The 16568-nt window shown below is 30.9% G+C and overlaps 7 protein-coding genes across 11 annotated transcripts in view; 5 read left to right on the top strand and 2 right to left on the bottom strand.

Annotated features, from left to right (window-relative positions):
* Positions 1 to 35: 35 nt before the first annotated feature.
* LOC128872331 (putative glutathione-specific gamma-glutamylcyclotransferase 2) lies at positions 36 to 1569 on the bottom strand. The gene is made up of 2 exons (XM_054114928.1): positions 1095 to 1569; positions 36 to 1036 (listed from the first exon to the last, which is right to left on the bottom strand). Exons 1-2 carry the CDS (start codon positions 1227 to 1229, stop codon positions 497 to 499), a joined length of 675 nt encoding a protein of 224 aa, XP_053970903.1. The 5' UTR covers positions 1230 to 1569; the 3' UTR covers positions 36 to 496.
* A 104-nt stretch (positions 1570 to 1673) lies between these two features.
* Positions 1674 to 6214, top strand: LOC128872323 (WD repeat-containing protein 6). Of its 3 annotated transcripts, none has more exons than XM_054114913.1 (14): positions 1674 to 1893; positions 2068 to 2245; positions 2332 to 2505; positions 2570 to 2714; positions 2803 to 3027; positions 3092 to 3503; positions 3571 to 3723; positions 3808 to 4211; positions 4284 to 4466; positions 4537 to 5042; positions 5110 to 5552; positions 5639 to 5804; positions 5878 to 5963; positions 6078 to 6214. In XM_054114913.1, the coding sequence occupies exons 1-13, from the start codon at positions 1827 to 1829 to the stop codon at positions 5930 to 5932; spliced, it is 3111 nt and encodes a 1036-aa protein (XP_053970888.1). In that variant the 5' UTR covers positions 1674 to 1826; the 3' UTR covers positions 5933 to 5963; positions 6078 to 6214. The 3 variants fall into 3 exon arrangements, with proteins under 3 accessions (XP_053970888.1, XP_053970887.1, XP_053970889.1); XM_054114912.1 differs by having other exon boundaries at positions 6049 to 6188; XM_054114914.1 differs by having other exon boundaries at positions 6023 to 6176.
* On the top strand, positions 6064 to 7074 carry LOC128872333 (trafficking protein particle complex subunit 5). Its single transcript, XM_054114929.1, has 3 exons — positions 6064 to 6361; positions 6431 to 6740; positions 6864 to 7074. Exons 1-3 carry the CDS (start codon positions 6195 to 6197, stop codon positions 6960 to 6962), a joined length of 576 nt encoding a protein of 191 aa, XP_053970904.1. The 5' UTR covers positions 6064 to 6194; the 3' UTR covers positions 6963 to 7074.
* An 84-nt stretch (positions 7075 to 7158) lies between these two features.
* Positions 7159 to 8168, bottom strand: LOC128872335 (uncharacterized). Its single transcript, XM_054114931.1, has 3 exons — positions 7813 to 8168; positions 7406 to 7549; positions 7159 to 7325 (listed from the first exon to the last, which is right to left on the bottom strand). The coding sequence occupies exons 1-3, from the start codon at positions 7948 to 7950 to the stop codon at positions 7257 to 7259; spliced, it is 351 nt and encodes a 116-aa protein (XP_053970906.1). The 5' UTR covers positions 7951 to 8168; the 3' UTR covers positions 7159 to 7256.
* Positions 8169 to 8964: 796 nt separating this feature from the next.
* LOC128872330 (procathepsin L) lies at positions 8965 to 11941 on the top strand. Its single transcript, XM_054114927.1, has 7 exons — positions 8965 to 9125; positions 10033 to 10141; positions 10526 to 10678; positions 10754 to 10957; positions 11032 to 11237; positions 11313 to 11464; positions 11554 to 11941. The coding sequence occupies exons 2-7, from the start codon at positions 10046 to 10048 to the stop codon at positions 11772 to 11774; spliced, it is 1032 nt and encodes a 343-aa protein (XP_053970902.1). The 5' UTR covers positions 8965 to 9125; positions 10033 to 10045; the 3' UTR covers positions 11775 to 11941.
* A 127-nt stretch (positions 11942 to 12068) lies between these two features.
* Positions 12069 to 15966, top strand: LOC128872324 (codanin-1). The gene is made up of 9 exons (XM_054114915.1): positions 12069 to 12317; positions 12503 to 12797; positions 12873 to 13149; positions 13239 to 13993; positions 14056 to 14289; positions 14343 to 14705; positions 14776 to 14941; positions 15022 to 15290; positions 15368 to 15966. The coding sequence occupies exons 2-9, from the start codon at positions 12516 to 12518 to the stop codon at positions 15497 to 15499; spliced, it is 2478 nt and encodes an 825-aa protein (XP_053970890.1). The 5' UTR covers positions 12069 to 12317; positions 12503 to 12515; the 3' UTR covers positions 15500 to 15966.
* Positions 15967 to 16374: 408 nt separating this feature from the next.
* Positions 16375 to 16568, top strand: part of LOC128872214 (cadherin EGF LAG seven-pass G-type receptor 1-like) — a 28547-nt gene continuing 28353 nt past the window's right edge. For 2 of the 3 annotated variants that reach the window (XM_054114668.1, XM_054114666.1), the window contains exon 1: positions 16375 to 16484. The gene's annotated coding sequence lies outside the window, so the exon portion shown is untranslated. The remainder of the gene's footprint in view (positions 16485 to 16568) is intronic. The other variant, XM_054114667.1, reaches the window with a different exon arrangement.

Raw genomic sequence — 16568 nt, 5'->3', positions numbered from 1 at the left:
TTCAATTTTATTAATATTACAGGGATTTTAAGCTTCGGATATGGAAGTTATGTAAGACTGATGATTTTCTACAGTCGAGACCGAATTACGATGTGTTCTCGTTAATACAAATACGATCGTTTAAATTTAAATATAGTTCGTAAACTAACTTCAGTCAATTATATTATATACGTATAGTACACGTAATTTGTCACAAAGGATCATTGGTCGGTTCACAGTGAAAATGTTATAATATATAAATTCAGATTCTAATATTAAATAAAGATACCTGTAACTATGAATAGATACATTTGTTTGGATATTAGTTTATATACATTTATTTTTGTACATAAATTAAAAAATATTTAAAAGAAACCGTTACTTTTAAATATTTTCATTTAAATTACATTAGTACAAGTATCACATTTCGTACTGTAAAAATCTCTCCTTTACATCTAGCTGTATAAATATTCCAAATAACTTGTCTATTTTGTTGTATATCAAATACAAAGATGCCTTATCTATCTTTATTCTTACATAAATTTTGATCCAATTTCATGTTTGTTTTCTGTTCCTCTTCTAATGCTTTTACAGCTGATTCCAAGGTAAATAAATGGTTGTCGTATACACCTGGTGCAATTATTCGCATTGCAGAGGCTAATTTATACAAATATTCTGTATTAGCTCCACTAGGACCATGAGATACAAGTATTTGTTTTGCTATTGTAGATATGTCTTCTACACCTGCATAATTTGGATTATCTTCCCCACCTATGTAAATTGTAATGTAAAATGGCATGTCATTCACAGTTGTTGGCAACAATTTTGCGTTTTCAAGATTGTCTTGGGAAGCACTATTTGCTAATAGATGCGATCCAATATTTTCTATCGAGTAAGACGGATAAAAGAGAACACATTTTCTTTCATAACCACCTCTTTCTCTGTAGTCTAAGTGTTTCACAACTTTATTTATATCGTGAGATGATATTTTATAAGCGATACCCCACACTTCGTCGTCAGAATTCTCAGAAGAAAGCAATGTGACAACACGACCAGGCTAAAAAATACAATATTTATAAACTACAGATTTAAGAGAAAAATAATGAAATACATACTCTACTGGGTATTCCTCTGTGATCTGTACTTTTCTGATAAAATCTCCTAACGTATCCTTTGATGTGACCAACCAGGGTCTTCTCATATGGAAAATCCGCTTTCCATACGAGTGAACCATAACCAAATACCCACATTATTGCCAGTAAATAGTAATTTTCCTAATAACTGTTTTAATTACTCACTTACATTAATACTCTTCAATAAATAATAAATTAGGCATTGTATCATCTCTAAAAATATTTGATGTTAACACTATATCACATTGTTTGTCAACATTTTTAAAAAGATGCAACTCGCAAGGAACGAAACATTGTTCATAATTCGAAATTTTGATTGATAATTAATAAAATCAAATAATTTTGAACAAGCTTATAATTGCTTCAATACACATAAAAAGCGTTTTATTTTTCAATTTTATGTGAAATAATTTTTAATCATGTTGTACGAGTCATAATTTACACGTGCACTTGACAATAGTTACGTCAGATGACAATGTGGACGCTGTGTTTCCAAACGAGTTGCTTTTTTACGCATGCGTTTGAAAAGAATAACGTGATAACTGATAAGACACGTTACTGTAACTAATACCATTTTCAATACGCAAGTGCGAAAAAACAATATTATATATACTTCGATCATTGTTTCGAATTGTTTGTCAATCGTAAGATGATTGTTAAAAATAATGAATTGTACATTCAATCGTGGCACGTAGTTTAAAAAAATCTTTTAAAATGATTTCGAAACTTTTATGTACGGATGTACTTGCTATTCGCTGTGTAAATAATTTGATTTTCGTAGGTTAGTTTGATATACATTGTATACATAAAAAAACGTTAGCAATTACAAAATTCTTTTATTACACATCAATTTTTTGTATTATACAATAAATTGAATGAACTGCAGGATTCTTCATTTTAACATCTTAAAAGTACCTGTTGAGTTTTTTTATGACTTACTGCATCATTTACACAGGTATAGGATCCACGTTACATATTTTCGACGGCGATACACACAAGTTAGAAGAAAAAATAAATTGTCTTTATCCGTATAATATACATGGAATTGTTGAAGGACCCAATAATAATTTGGCTGTTTTTGGCGCTAACTTTCTTTGTTTCTACAATATTTATAAGAAACACGAAGCACTGACGTAAATTTATTAAATATCGTGCTATAACAAATGTTGTATGGTATACTTGGCTCAATTATACATTAAGAATATGACATTTATTTTAGAATCAAAGAAGGTTCTATTAGAAAGTATCTTAATGATTGGATAATTACTACAAACTGGTTCGTACATAAAGAGTATAATTGTTTAGCTGTTCTATTGGCTCATAACAATGTATGTTTATTAGATACATTCAATGAGTGTTATAAAGATATATGGTGCGAAGAAAAATGTATTCTGTATCCTTCAAATCTAAATATGTTCAAGCATTTTGTTCTGCAAGCTTAACTCTATTGTATATAGATATGCTGGGTCGATTGTAGTAAAAAATAATCAAGACTTGATCATTTTTAGTGGGACAGTTTTTCAGGAAATTTTAATATGGGAAGTAAATCATACTTCTGTTTATACCAAAAGATCCATTTTACATCGTTTGCAAGGACATAATGTTAGTTCTTTATTACTTAAAAGTTATATTTTTTTGTACATAAATTGTAATTACATTGACAAATTTGTATACATTGAACTTCTTTCAGGGTGTAATTTTTTCAGTCATATATGATCCAACTTCAAAATTAATTTGTTCTACATCTGATGATAGAACAGTCAGATTATGGACAGTAAACTATGATGAACCTAAAGATAAAGATGATGTAAATTGGAAAGAAGCAAAAATAAAATTAATACGAACAATGTTTGGTCATACTGCTAGAGTATGGAGATCTGTAATTAAAAACGAAACTTTAATTACAATAGGAGAGGTAAGTAATATAATAAATAAAATATGAACTGCAATCTAATTTATTGGTGCATTCATAATTTAAGGATTCTCTCATATGCAATTGGTCATTGGATGGTAAATTGCTTAATAAAATTTGTGCTCATCATGGAGCAGCTATATGGAGTATCGATATATCAGATGACAATAAAAATGTTTATACTGGAGGAGCTGATGGTGCAGTTTATACTTGGTCTCTCGTTGATAATTATTTTCAAAGAGCTGTATTGTTGCCTACAAATCATACTAGTTTACCAAAATATGTTTCTTATTTAAATAACGATAAACTTTTGGTTTTTAACGAAGATGGAAATCTCTTTATTGTCAATAGATTGCACAGTAATTTGATACAATCATTGTATCTAGAACGATATAGTACATATTGTGTTATGGAAGTTTCTTTATGCCGATGTTATATTTGTTTTGCATCAAAAGATGGATATGTAACAATATACAAAGGTAAAAAAAATTATGAATTTATCAAAAATATATTCATTCTTCAGTAACTTGTTTAATATATTTTTAGAGGCAGAGTCCGTAAGCGATACGAAATTAGAACGGATTCTTGAAGAAAATATTATGGATTCACAAATATTCTCTATACAATGGTTACAAAACAATAATGTGATAGCTTGTGGATTAAATGGAATTTTAAAGATATTTGGTTTTGATATGGAAGGTATGCATATAAATATAATACAGATATATTGTATACTATATTTTTTTATACCATTTTCATATTTGTTGGTTTTGTTTTATGCAGGATCGATAATTATGCGATCTATATGTCTGTTACCACAGAGTCGGGAACGCTGGTTAACAGCAGCTATAATATACGAAGAGTTGATGGTATGCGGAGATAGAGCAGGAAATATGCATGTATATGACAGATCTGAATTGCATGATCAGGCAAATATAGCTAACAATGACAATAAGCCCATTCAAACTTTTACCAAAGTTCATGGAAACATTGGTATTCAGAATTTTATAGTCTTAGGGTCGAAATTAATATCAGCGGGCCGCGACGGAATGTTAAAATTGTATGAATTTAAAAAACACGAAAATAAAAAACTGTTACATACATTACACAAAGAAAAGATGCCAATGGATTGGATTAGTGGTAGTTTGAAAACTCCTGATGATATCTTCATACTCGGCTTTAAGGAGGTATATAAATTTTCAACAAACTATTAATTTGTTGTATACACGGTATTTATTTCTTTTTGCTATTATTTTTAGGTGGAATTTATAATATACAGCATGTTCCATCGTAGAACTATAACAAGAATTCCGTGCGGTGGAGGCCATAGATCATGGGACTGTATGTTACTAGATAAATTAATTACATTCCTCTATATTCGCAATAAACAAGTACATGTTTCCGACTTTTCATTAAGTTCTATGAAATCACCCGTTTTATTAGTAAGTAATTTATATGTATATTTATATTAATTGATATAGTTTAATAAAAAGTTAATCTTTAAATTTTCAGAATGGCTTTCACACGAAAGAAGTATATTGCGTTAATCCCATATTAAAAATTGATCACAATAATATTTTTTTATCTGGAGGAGAAGATGGTACTCTCCGTGTTACAAGTATTTCAAGTAAACCAATAAAAAATGATTTCAGTTTTGAAACGTTAGGTATTTTTAATGGTCACATTTCCAGCATAAAATCAATAGCTTCCTTGAACTTGCAATCTAATTCCTCGTGCAATAAACATCTTGTTTTTTCGGGGGGTGGAAGAGCGCAAATAAAAGTTTGGGAGATCGATTTAAATGAGAGTGAAAATGTTTTACAAGGTATTTCCTGTCATGACATTACGTCTCATATGTTATACGGATCTGATCGACTTCGCAAGAAACAGTGGCAAGAAAGTAGCCAGTCTTACATTATGCAACCTGAGACTCGATACATGGACATTGCCATCTATTGTAATAACAAAAATATTGGTTACATACTACTTTTTGTTGCTTGTGCAGATGGGTTTGTGAGGTAAATTTTGTTGTATTATATGGTATAATATTTAATACAATTCAAGTTTCAACTTAAATGTTTATAGAATATTTTTGTATGATATCGACACAAGATATATTTCATTGAAAGTAAATGCAAAATGTGTTGATCGTTGCATAACAAAAATAAGTATTTTAACGTATAAAGAGAGAGTAATCGCATTAACGATGTCAACTGATGGAATCTGCCGTTTCATTGATTTTACCGATACCGTGTCAAAAATATTGAAAGTAACGCAAAATGAAGATCAAGAATTTCAAAACTGTACCAGTGCATTTCAAGCAAAATTGAATTTGCATCAATCTGGTATTAATTCGTTTGATATAAAAATGATTGAAAAAGATGAATATTTGCTGGCAACTGGTGGTGATGATAATTTATTTAATCTTATTCGTTTTAAAATTTGTTCATTGGCGAATGAAAAAGAATTAAACATTCTGTTATTATCAAAGTGGAATACTTCAACAGAGCATTATACTCAAATTACAGGTGCATTTCCAACATTTACGAACGTTAATAATTTTTTGTTAGAAGGATTTACTTAATTTTAAATAAATTAAATAATATTTCCTTAGGAATAAAGTTTCACGACGAAAACAAAATTGTTAGCGTTGGGCTAGATCAGCAAATCATTATATATGATTACCATTACAGCAATAGTACTTTATCTGTGAAAGTTTTAAAGAAAATCTATACACACGTAACCGATGCAAGCGGCTTGACTTTATGGTGTACTCCAAAGTATGTTTATCGTTTATTTAATATAATAAATATGCATTTTAATAAAATCATTAATAAAGTTATATCATTTTAGGTGTGGATCGGTTGTATGTGCTTATGGTAAAGGTTTTGAAATATTACAGTGTTAATAATAAATAAATACACACAAAAAAATAACAGGTAATTTTGATTCTTAAAATGTTCGACAATAAAGTAATATATGTATCGTATTTGTTTAGTCTTTTATATCTGAATTATAATCAAGGTACATGTAATTCTTCGTCATACCATCAGATGGCGAATCAGAAAAACACGTCAAAACGATGTTGTAATTGATTCAGTTATCACGATACGTTGGTTAAATTTTACGTAAAAGAAAAAATAATTTATACCGTTGGTTAGCGCGTAGAAATGACTACGATAACAATATCTGCGGTTCGAATGCGAACAAGCATACTCGATAAGTCATTGAGCAAAGGGAAAGGAGAGGTTAGCCTGAGTTGTTTCGCGCTTTTATTTTCGGAACTCGTCCAGTACTGTCAAAATCGAGTTTACACCGTACCAGAATTACAAAACAAGTACGTAATTGATCGAGATCATTGAAACATTGTTGTTTAGAATGAGTATTTTTTATATATATTGGTTAGGTTGGCAGAAATAGGTGCAGAAGTGGGCCACAGAATAACAGATCTCCTTGTTGTTCGAGAGAGAAGTGGGAAACGTGAAATAAAGTTATTGAATATTTTATTGTTCATTAAGAGCACAGTATGGAAATCGTTATTTGGTCGCGAGGCTGATAAATTAGAACATGCAAATGACGATGAGCGCACTTACTATATCATAGAAAAGGAAGCATTAGTAAATAAATTTATATCTGTACCAAAAGACAAAGGAAGTTTAAACTGTGCTTCTTTTATTGCTGGAGTAGTCGAAGCTATTCTTTGCGATTGTGGTTTTGTAAGTACAAATCCTCATTGAGAAGCTTTTGTGAATTTTGGTTAGAAAAAGAATACATAAATTTTTATCAATTATTTTATCAAGTATTTTGCGAAATAAAATAGTTTCTATTTATATTTTCAGCCAGCAAAGGTGACAGCGCATTGGCATAAAGGAACAACATACATGGTTAAATTTGATGATGCAGTTGTTGCCCGTGATAAACAACTTGAAGATCGGTAATCAAAAATAAAAAAGTAAAAATATTGTAATGAATCTTCGTTTAAAAAAAATTAACTTTGGTGTAAGCACATTTTCAAATTTTAATTTCAAATATACGAGATAAAGAAAGATATATATGATGACAATTGTTTTCCCATTTATCCTATTAGACCTTTTTTATTTGTAGAATAATAACGTAACGAAATACATATTTGAATGCATGTTATTATAATTAGTGTTTATTTTACTAAGTAGACAGAAATTTTAATCTACATGACCTTCAATTACAAGTATGTGATCAAATAAAAAAAGATATTATGCAAATTTGAATTCTCTATCGGCATAACTTACTTTTCCAGTACGATATTCATTTTCTTCTAATTCCTATAATAAGAAAGGTAATTACTTACTCTTATGTTGCATGTTTTTTTTTCAGTTGTGTACTTAAAAGTTAGATAATTTACCTTCAGTTTGACAAAACCATACATGATTATCGCAGAAAATGTACCTAATCCACATACACCAACAAAGAAGCTTCTAGCAGTTAACTTTGCTTGATATTCATGCGTGAGTCTCATTAGACCAAATCTTGTTGTTGCATCGTCAATCTGTACATTTAAAATAAGAATATTCTGTACATATAAACTATAGTTTAAAACGAAATCTTATATAATTTTTATTTTCTATTCAATCATCGAAGTGTTCTGAAATTAATCACGTGACTATAAAAAGTTATTTAAATGTAAATTAAATGTAAATTTTTCAATTAAACGTGAATTTCAATAACTTTGAATATAATTTTTTTTTGAGATAATATTTTCGGTAACTTTCGAAGTCACGTAAGTAAGGTTAAATGTTCATTGATACGTACAACTGTTTGCTGTTTAATTGGATTAAGAATTTGTTTCAAATATTCTTGACGTAATTGTTTTCTTCTCAAACTTCTCCACTCTATTACTTCTCGAGTTTTTCGTGAGACATCGAAAGACTCTATTCTGTTCGAACCCATTTTTCGCTTGTAAAATCAACACACTGCACAAATCAGCACAAATGTGTACGTAACAAGTACGAAGCTTATACAGGCTACCCAAGAATGTGTGTACCCGAAATATAATCCCTTCCAAAGAGATAAATCAGAAATGTAAAATAAATTTGTTGTGTATTCGTCGTTTATGGGAAGGAAGAAGGATCATTTTCTTCCTACAACGCTGTGCCTTTTATTTTATAATATATGCATACGTATAATACACATTCGGATATTCATTTATTTTTTAAATTTGATCATCTAATGAAATATTTGTACATATGTATATGTATATTCATTACAGTTGTAAATCATTTCAAACGAACAAAAAATAAAAGATGAATTTTACTTTATAGTATTATAACTGTTTATTATAATTAAATAAAGTATTCCAGAGAATAAAATCGAAAGATTAGAATGTTATGCGAATGCGAATGCGTAGACATTGATCACGATCAAACTGCATCGCAGATATTTGAAATGTGGGTTGCAAAACATTTATCAGAATCACATGACAACACGATGTAACGGATCGTATACAAATCGAATCACACAAAGTACAATACATACCAGGGGCAAATGTATAGAAACAAACGTGACTAGATAAAGATATCCTTCTTATCCAGTGCTTCCCAATACATCAAATTCTATCAGAAATTATTATAGATATTTATGCATATCATTATTATTTTAGATTTCGAAAGAAGAAAAATATATAGATTAAATTTACAATAAAAACATGATAATGTATAAAAGTCACATGATCGATATATTTGTAGGTATCTATCGATGTGTTGACAAATTCGTTTCAGTATTCGCAATGACTGGTTCGTCTAACGAAAGACGACTGTAATTTCATAGAAAAAGATACAGAAAAAGAAAGTTTTGTTCGTCGCATTTGTTTTTCAGTTATTCGATGTGTGTAGACTGTAGATAGTCATAAACACGGAAGTTGGGAGACGCTGTCGTACAAGCAACGATGAATCACACAGTAGAAGGGAGGGTATAGGATATAGGGAAGAGAGAGCGTTCCCAGTTCTCGTTAGTCCGAAACTTCGAATCTCCACGAACCACGAACCGAAGTGACACAAAGCAAGGAACGTTGAAAACCTCATTCGTTTTTTAGAAATCTTTTTCAGCAACAAACTGTACGGTACTTGGTAAGTTGTTCAAAGATTCTTTACGTTACCAATCACAACCGAGAAAAGTATCAAGAAAGCTAAATAGGCTTTACGATCAATTTCTTTTTTTTACATGTGACATAATTTTATTCGATCTTTTGCCTTATTATAAATCTTGATAACCTTTGATCATCATGCTTTTATCGCACACTTTATTTCATTTGAAAGAAAAGAATTTTGGTGTTAAAAAATTTCTTTTTGACGTCATTCAAAATGTTCGTGTGACTCTCGTTAATCAAGGTAACATAATCGCGTTTTGTTTGAAGCTTATCAGAAATAAAAAAAAGATAGACCTTGGATTCCACATTAAGCGATGAATTCCAGTCTAGCAGACCGATCCACGTTTCTTTGTTGACGATGAATAACGGTTACGGGAATATTAACTGCGATGCAAAGTTTAAATTGAGTATCATCTAGGTGTACTACACTGCTTTGTTCGCATGATTTATATGACATGTCAAGGCAAACGTCAATTTTAGAATTGTGTCAAATAATATAGGAAATGTTCGCTTGTAAAAACAATAACATTTCCATCAAAATAGAACACCGCTTGCTTTGTGAGTAAATTTGCAACGACTACTGCTTTTCGCCATTTTTAATTACAAAATTGGAAAAATATTCTTTTTTACTATTTCATGTTACATTAATGTCTTATTAGGTAACAAATATCTCAAACATTTTTTTCAATGAAATCAATTCGTAACGAAAACATTGTCGTTTTCGTCGTATCTTCTTAAACAATTCGATTTTTGTTTAAGGTGTCGTAAAAATATGTATATATAGCCCAATAAAAATAATCGGGTTTACTTCAAAATTATTCGCCATAAAAAGATTAAATGTTTAAAAAGACTAATTAAAGAAGATTTATTTGTTTACATTCTTCCAGATATACAAAAATCATGAGGATACTATTATTTTTAATTGTGGCAGTATTTGCCACTACACAAGCTGTCTCTTTCTTTGAATTGTTCAAAGAAGAATGGACAACCTTTAAGGTATTTATTAGTCGTATTTTTACAAAGATTAATAATACAATAACTTATAATATTAGTATTTATTCTGTGTCATAGTTATTTTATATAAAGCATTTAAAGTTTTGTGTTCTTAGTCAAATTGGTCACTGTGAACAAGTAAATATTTTTTAGATACTTTATTTTTTTAGATACTTTATAGATACTTTTGTTTATGCAGAGTATATCAGCCAGATTACATTTGACCTTTATCATTCTCTACACTGATAAAGCATATAAAATATTAAACACGTATTTCCTTATTTTATATTTGTCATCTTAATGTTGCATGCCACCAGTTTAAATAATATTTATAAAAGTAATATAAATTTGAATTAATGAATTATTTGTAAATTCATTAATTGCTAGATGGAACATAACAAAGTTTACAAATCTGACATAGAAGAAAAGTTCAGAATGAAGATATTCTTGGATAACAAACATAAAATTGCCAAGCATAATGGAAATTATGAAATGAAGAAAGTCTCATATAAACTAAAGATGAACAAGTATGGTGACATGGTAAGCGATATTTCTCCAATTTGTGCAATTGTATTATGTTTTTAATTTTATACCTATTGTTATTTTATTTTTTAGCTTCATCATGAATTTGTAAATACATTAAATGGTTTCAATAAATCTATAAATCATCAATTGAGATTTGAAAGGCTACCTCTAAGTGCTACATTTATCGAGCCAGCAAATGTGGAGTTACCAGAGGTTGTAGACTGGAGAGAACAAGGTGCTGTTACTCCAGTTAAAGATCAAGGTCATTGCGGTTCGTGTTGGGCATTCTCTACGGTAAGGCCTGATAACAAAATTCATTCTTTTGTTATTGTATCGTTCTCATTTTTAAGAATAAGTTTTAATTATAGACCGGAGCTTTGGAAGGACAACATTTCCGGCGAACCGGAGTCCTAGTTTCTTTGAGCGAACAAAACTTAATTGATTGTTCTGGTAAATATGGTAATAATGGATGTCAAGGAGGAATGATGGATCAAGCTTTCCAATATATTAAAGACAATGGAGGTGTTGATACAGAGATAACGTATCCATATGAAGCTGAAAATGACAAATGCAGGTGCAAACTGCATTCAAATGCTTATTTTAAATAAATAATTTTGAACATTGGGTTTCATTCTTTTTTAAATTATAGATATAACCCAAAGAACAGCGGTGCTGGTGATGTTGGTTTCACAGACATTCCTCAAGGAAATGAAAAGAAACTGAAAGCAGCAATTGCTACTGTAGGACCAGTTTCTGTTGCCATTGACGCGTCGCATAGTTCTTTCCAGTTTTATTCTGAAGGTTTGTTAATTTATTAATAGTAATATTATTTTAATTAATTTAAAAACATGTAAAACAGAAAGAAATTATAAATTCTATATAAATTATAGGCGTTTATTATGAACCTGAATGCTCTTCGGAAGATTTGGATCACGGTGTATTAGCGGTGGGATACGGAACTGATGAAGATGGTCAAGACTACTGGTTGGTGAAGAACAGTTGGGGAGAAACATGGGGTGATAAGGGATATATTAAAATGGCTAGGAACAAGATGAATCATTGTGGTATTGCTACTACTGCTAGTTATCCTCTTGTTGGATCTCAGGGATAATTGAGTTTTCTAAATCATTTAAAGGAGAAAGGTCGAAGAATGTGATCGAATGAATGAAATTATATCTAAAATTATTTTTCATTTAATAATGATGTATTGAATATATGATACATTAAGTTTCTCTTTGTACATTGAGAAAGCAAATATATATTTTATAAATATATAAATTAGTTTTATTAATGATATATCCTATCATCTTTCAGAAAAATAGTCAATTTTAGAGGTATAAATTATCGACCGTTCGATGAATATATCAGATTTCCAAGCGCACAAGATGGATGCTGTCAGAGTCAGAGTGGCATGTTGGAAGAGCCGTGAATGGTCAGAATATGAAATATTATGGCATTAATATATGCATATTATAAAATATAGCCTTATAATATTTAATAATTTCTTCTGATCAAAAGATCGCGATTGCGCGTATCGATATCGTACAATTTTTAATGAATTCACGACTAATTCCAAAAGTTATTGTAAACATAACCTTAAACCCTCTAAAACCTGGGACATCGACATCATGTATTTAACACTTTAAGTGAATAAGTATGTTTAAAAACCTTTATGAGCGAGTACATCTTCGAAGTGTTTATATATAGTGTTAAGTAACGTTAGATTTGATTTTCTTTTATTGACTCTTTGTTCATATTTTTTGCAAAAAATAGTGATTTTTAAATATAAAATATATTTCTTCTAAGTATAGCTGGATAATTGTTTACTTTTTTTTTTAGTTAAGCATAAACAATGGGAGAATTAAATGTGTGTTTTCAAATAGACACAGACAATCGTGAAAATTTCCCATCCACAGTTGCTTTTCAAACTTTTAAAAATCAAAGAGACTCATTTTATGAAATATTTAGAATATGGGAAGAAAATCATTCGGTGCCAGGATGGACATTTCAGATAGCTCTGGGAAGCAAAATACGAAGTATGTTGACGTTGCACAATGATGCCATAAATTATTATCATTTTGCACGATTATTTAAATCTCAACTTCTAATTTCCTGTATACAAAATAGACAACAGGTTGGTTTAAATATTTATATTATTTGTCCATAAACTATTTACATTTTAAGTTTATTTTGTTCTTATTATTTTTAGGCAGAAGTGGAAGATGACGAAAGTATAAGTTTCTTAAAAGCTTTAAAGGATATAAATCCAAAAAAGTTGAATCAGCTTCAGAAACGATTAGTAACTCCACAGCCTTCCAAAAATCAAATTACTGGACCTTCCTTCCCAGGAGTTCAGGAATTTTTTAGGGATTTCGTATTGGTTGCTTTTAATCCAATTTTTTATGTTCATTTAGAAAATTGTTTGGTTGATGAAATAATGGAATTGAATGATACTCAATTTAGTGGCAGTGAAATAGAAGATTCAGGTACTAATGCATCTTGTGGTATGAAGTATTAGTTTAAGTTATATACATGAATATGTTGTTGGTAAATTAATGTAATTTATTTATTACAGAAACAACAGTTGACGAGCAAACGCAACAAAATTTTACTATCTGTTTATCCAGTTTGCGACTCCTTGCAAAAGTATTAGGTCTTGTTGTATCCTTACCATACAGGTCAGATTCAAATAATTTTAAAGAGTTAATAGCAACTCAAGTGGAAGTAAGAAGCAAAGTATTACCGATAGTAAATTTACATCTTTGTTTGCATAATGCGATAGCATTAGGAAAATTATCGTTAACTGTACCGTGGATAGCAAAATATTTGGCTATGATGGATACCGTATCGCTTCGATTGCCACACTATAAACAAATCTTGGAATTGTTATATTATATTTATAAAGTTGTAAATCATTCTGATTTTACAACATCTGAAAGTCCTATTTCTCGACAAACAGCAATTCTTTTAAAACATACTTTAGGTTGGTTATTCGAATTACCAAATTTTCCAAAGGATTTGTATCCCACTTGGCAAAAGACATATGAAGCTAGAGAATTGCAAAGTCTTAAGCAGCTCGATAAACATTATGTGCAAAAGAATGCCTTACTAGGGGAGCCAGTAGCATCTGTTACATCTTCTAAATACAGTTTGGACAAATTAGATATTATTAATGAAAGGACATTGCGTATATGCTGTCCTGTGGTCGGAGTAAACGCATCCGTAACAAATTCTAACGGGAAAACGAATCACTACAGTTCAAATAAACATATTACACCAGTTTCTAGTCAACTCAAGTCTGCCAGAAGTACGGGTGTAAAGCATTTAGAGGTAAATTTATAACTTACTATAGATATTCCGTAAGAAATACTATAACTTTTATATTCTAATAGTTGCAATTAGAAGAAGCATTTTTTCACGGACAACCAGCATCTACCAGGAAAACCATTGACTTTGTATCTGAACGAGTCGCCTCGACTTGTGTTAAGCATATATGTAATACTTTATTAATGTCCTCTAGAGAATCGAATTTGAATACTTTTAGAAAGCTTTTGAAAAAGAAACAAAGCGAAAGGCAATCGGAAAAAGTAGAAGAACTATTACTTAACGATGTTACAGATTTCAAGGTAATATTTGTTATTTAGATAAATTTTGTTGTTTCTAATTGTTATCCTTACAGGCATCCCTGGCGAATGATATGAATATCTTTGCCACAAATATGTCTAAAGAATTGAAAGATCAATGCGAGACGTTTATACCAACGATATGCGAAGCGCGTGTGGCTAAATCCGTAGAATCTCTTTTGGCGGAAGACTCTTTAGCATCCGTGAAAGATATGTGCATTAAAATTGCGACGAGATTGGCTACAGAACGCATACATCAATGGATACAATCCCATATAATGGGGGGGTCGTTGTTCATAAACGATATGGAACTCGAGTTGAATAGATTTTTGAAAAACAATACACCATTGCATTCTATACAAGAAAAGAAGCATAATCCGAATGCCGTTAGTCCAACGACCATCACGGATGATTTGAGAGTAAATATATACTCCACGAATTGTTTAGATAGATTAAAATCAAAATTCATTTTATTGCAATTTTTGTTAGGAACTTATGTGGAATATACTTGACAATACTGGAAAATCTCTAACGATATCGTCGGTGTCGACTATACTAGATAATTTGTATCAAACTTTGAATGAAAGAGCTGATCTTGTAATGGGCCCCGAGAAGGTTTTGTACTCTCTCAGCGTGGATTTTGCTTTATTTTTAGGTAAAAGTCTACCGATATACAATAATGCATCGTTACTTGGTCTAACGTTAAGCCGTGATGAAAACTTGCTGTGTTTATAGTTGCTTACAGGAGCGATCTCCTCACACCGAAAATCGAAGAAAAATTCATAAAGATATGGGCGATGAGTCGTTGGAAAGCTTTGGAATTGGATTCTCCTATACACAGAATATTCAGTCCAAGAAATATTATGTTGCTAGCTCAACCAGATAAAGAGGAGGTTTGGTTATTTCTCGGGAAATTTATTAAAAAGTTAATAGAAAAGGACATTTTAAACATTGACAGCCTTAGCGATCAATGCGTGGCTTTATTTAGGCAGTACTGGCCCTTGGTAAATATCTTTCGTTAAAAGTAGTTACGGAAATTATTTATGCATAACTACAAGTACTTTGCTTGTTTTGCTTGCAGCCTACTTTGAAGCATTTATCGGTGTGCTTAACGGAAGCTATAACAGACTTTAGGGCAACGGACGAAACAGCAGAGAAAGTTAAATATCTGCTTGGGTGGATAGCGGAGACATATCACGAGATGGAGTTCTAGCTTCTTTTTCGAGGATTAGTAATTGTATGAATTATACAACTCTTGTGATAGACATGTAAATTGCTGTAAATTAATCGACTTAATGACAAAAAAGGTATGCGTGTCTCGACGCGCCAACTACGGAAGTTTCAATTGATTTCAAAGTGTTTAAAAAAGTCACAAAATATTCGAAACAATTCGTTGTTCTTTTATGAATTTCGAATGTCCACAATTTTATGGACTTTATATTCGGCGACACTGTGGACGAATCATGTTGACGGTGTTGAGTACTCGCTCGGTTATTGTACGTACAAGCGTACGGAGATTTAAAGTTGTAGTAACTTTTAATTGTAATGTTGCGTGAATATCTACAGTTGACTGTTGCGTTTTATTCCAATGGACGTATTTTATAGCTAAGAACAAGATTTTAACATTCTGTATGTACAAAACGCGTAATAAACAAAGATTTGTTTTTTAATTATTTACAAGATTTGTATCAGCTCTTCGACATATCGTACGTAGGAAGAATTAGTTGTAATTGCATCCTTTTAACGATCTGGAGGAGGGCGTTACGATAGCAAAGACACGCTCCGATCATGGTAACGTCTCTCTACACACGTGTATGATGTAGTCGTGTAGCATCCATTGCAACATATTCGAATCGTACCGCGTAGCATTACGCAGAATTTCTTTATTTAGGTTTCTTACAATAACAATACTTGTTATTTATTTGCTCGTTTTCATTTCCACGGATTGTTTACGTTTACGTTAACCAGACCTAACCCAAAATATATTTCTTTTCTTCGAATCTATTTCTCTCTGTAGGTAATTCCGTGAGTATATGCGCGGTACAAGTTGCGCAGGGGACTTGAGCGCGAACGAATTTCTCCATTTCTCGCAGTTCAGCGTCGTCGCTTCACGGGTTTGCATGTATCGTTTGTTCTCCGTCATTGTTTGCCGGACAAAAGTGTCGATGACCACGCGTTAGACTTCATCGCTTCTTCACGTACGATTATTATTTTTAACACATTTCCGTATCATTCGAGATTGGATAGAGTGAATTTTGTTCATAGAAACTTTCTCGTATTTT

The sequence above is a fragment of the Hylaeus volcanicus genome, chromosome 2 (assembly GCF_026283585.1).
Source record: "Hylaeus volcanicus isolate JK05 chromosome 2, UHH_iyHylVolc1.0_haploid, whole genome shotgun sequence".
Lineage (NCBI taxonomy): Eukaryota > Metazoa > Arthropoda > Insecta > Hymenoptera > Colletidae > Hylaeus > Hylaeus volcanicus.
This window is presented reverse-complemented; position numbering and strand designations above follow the sequence as displayed.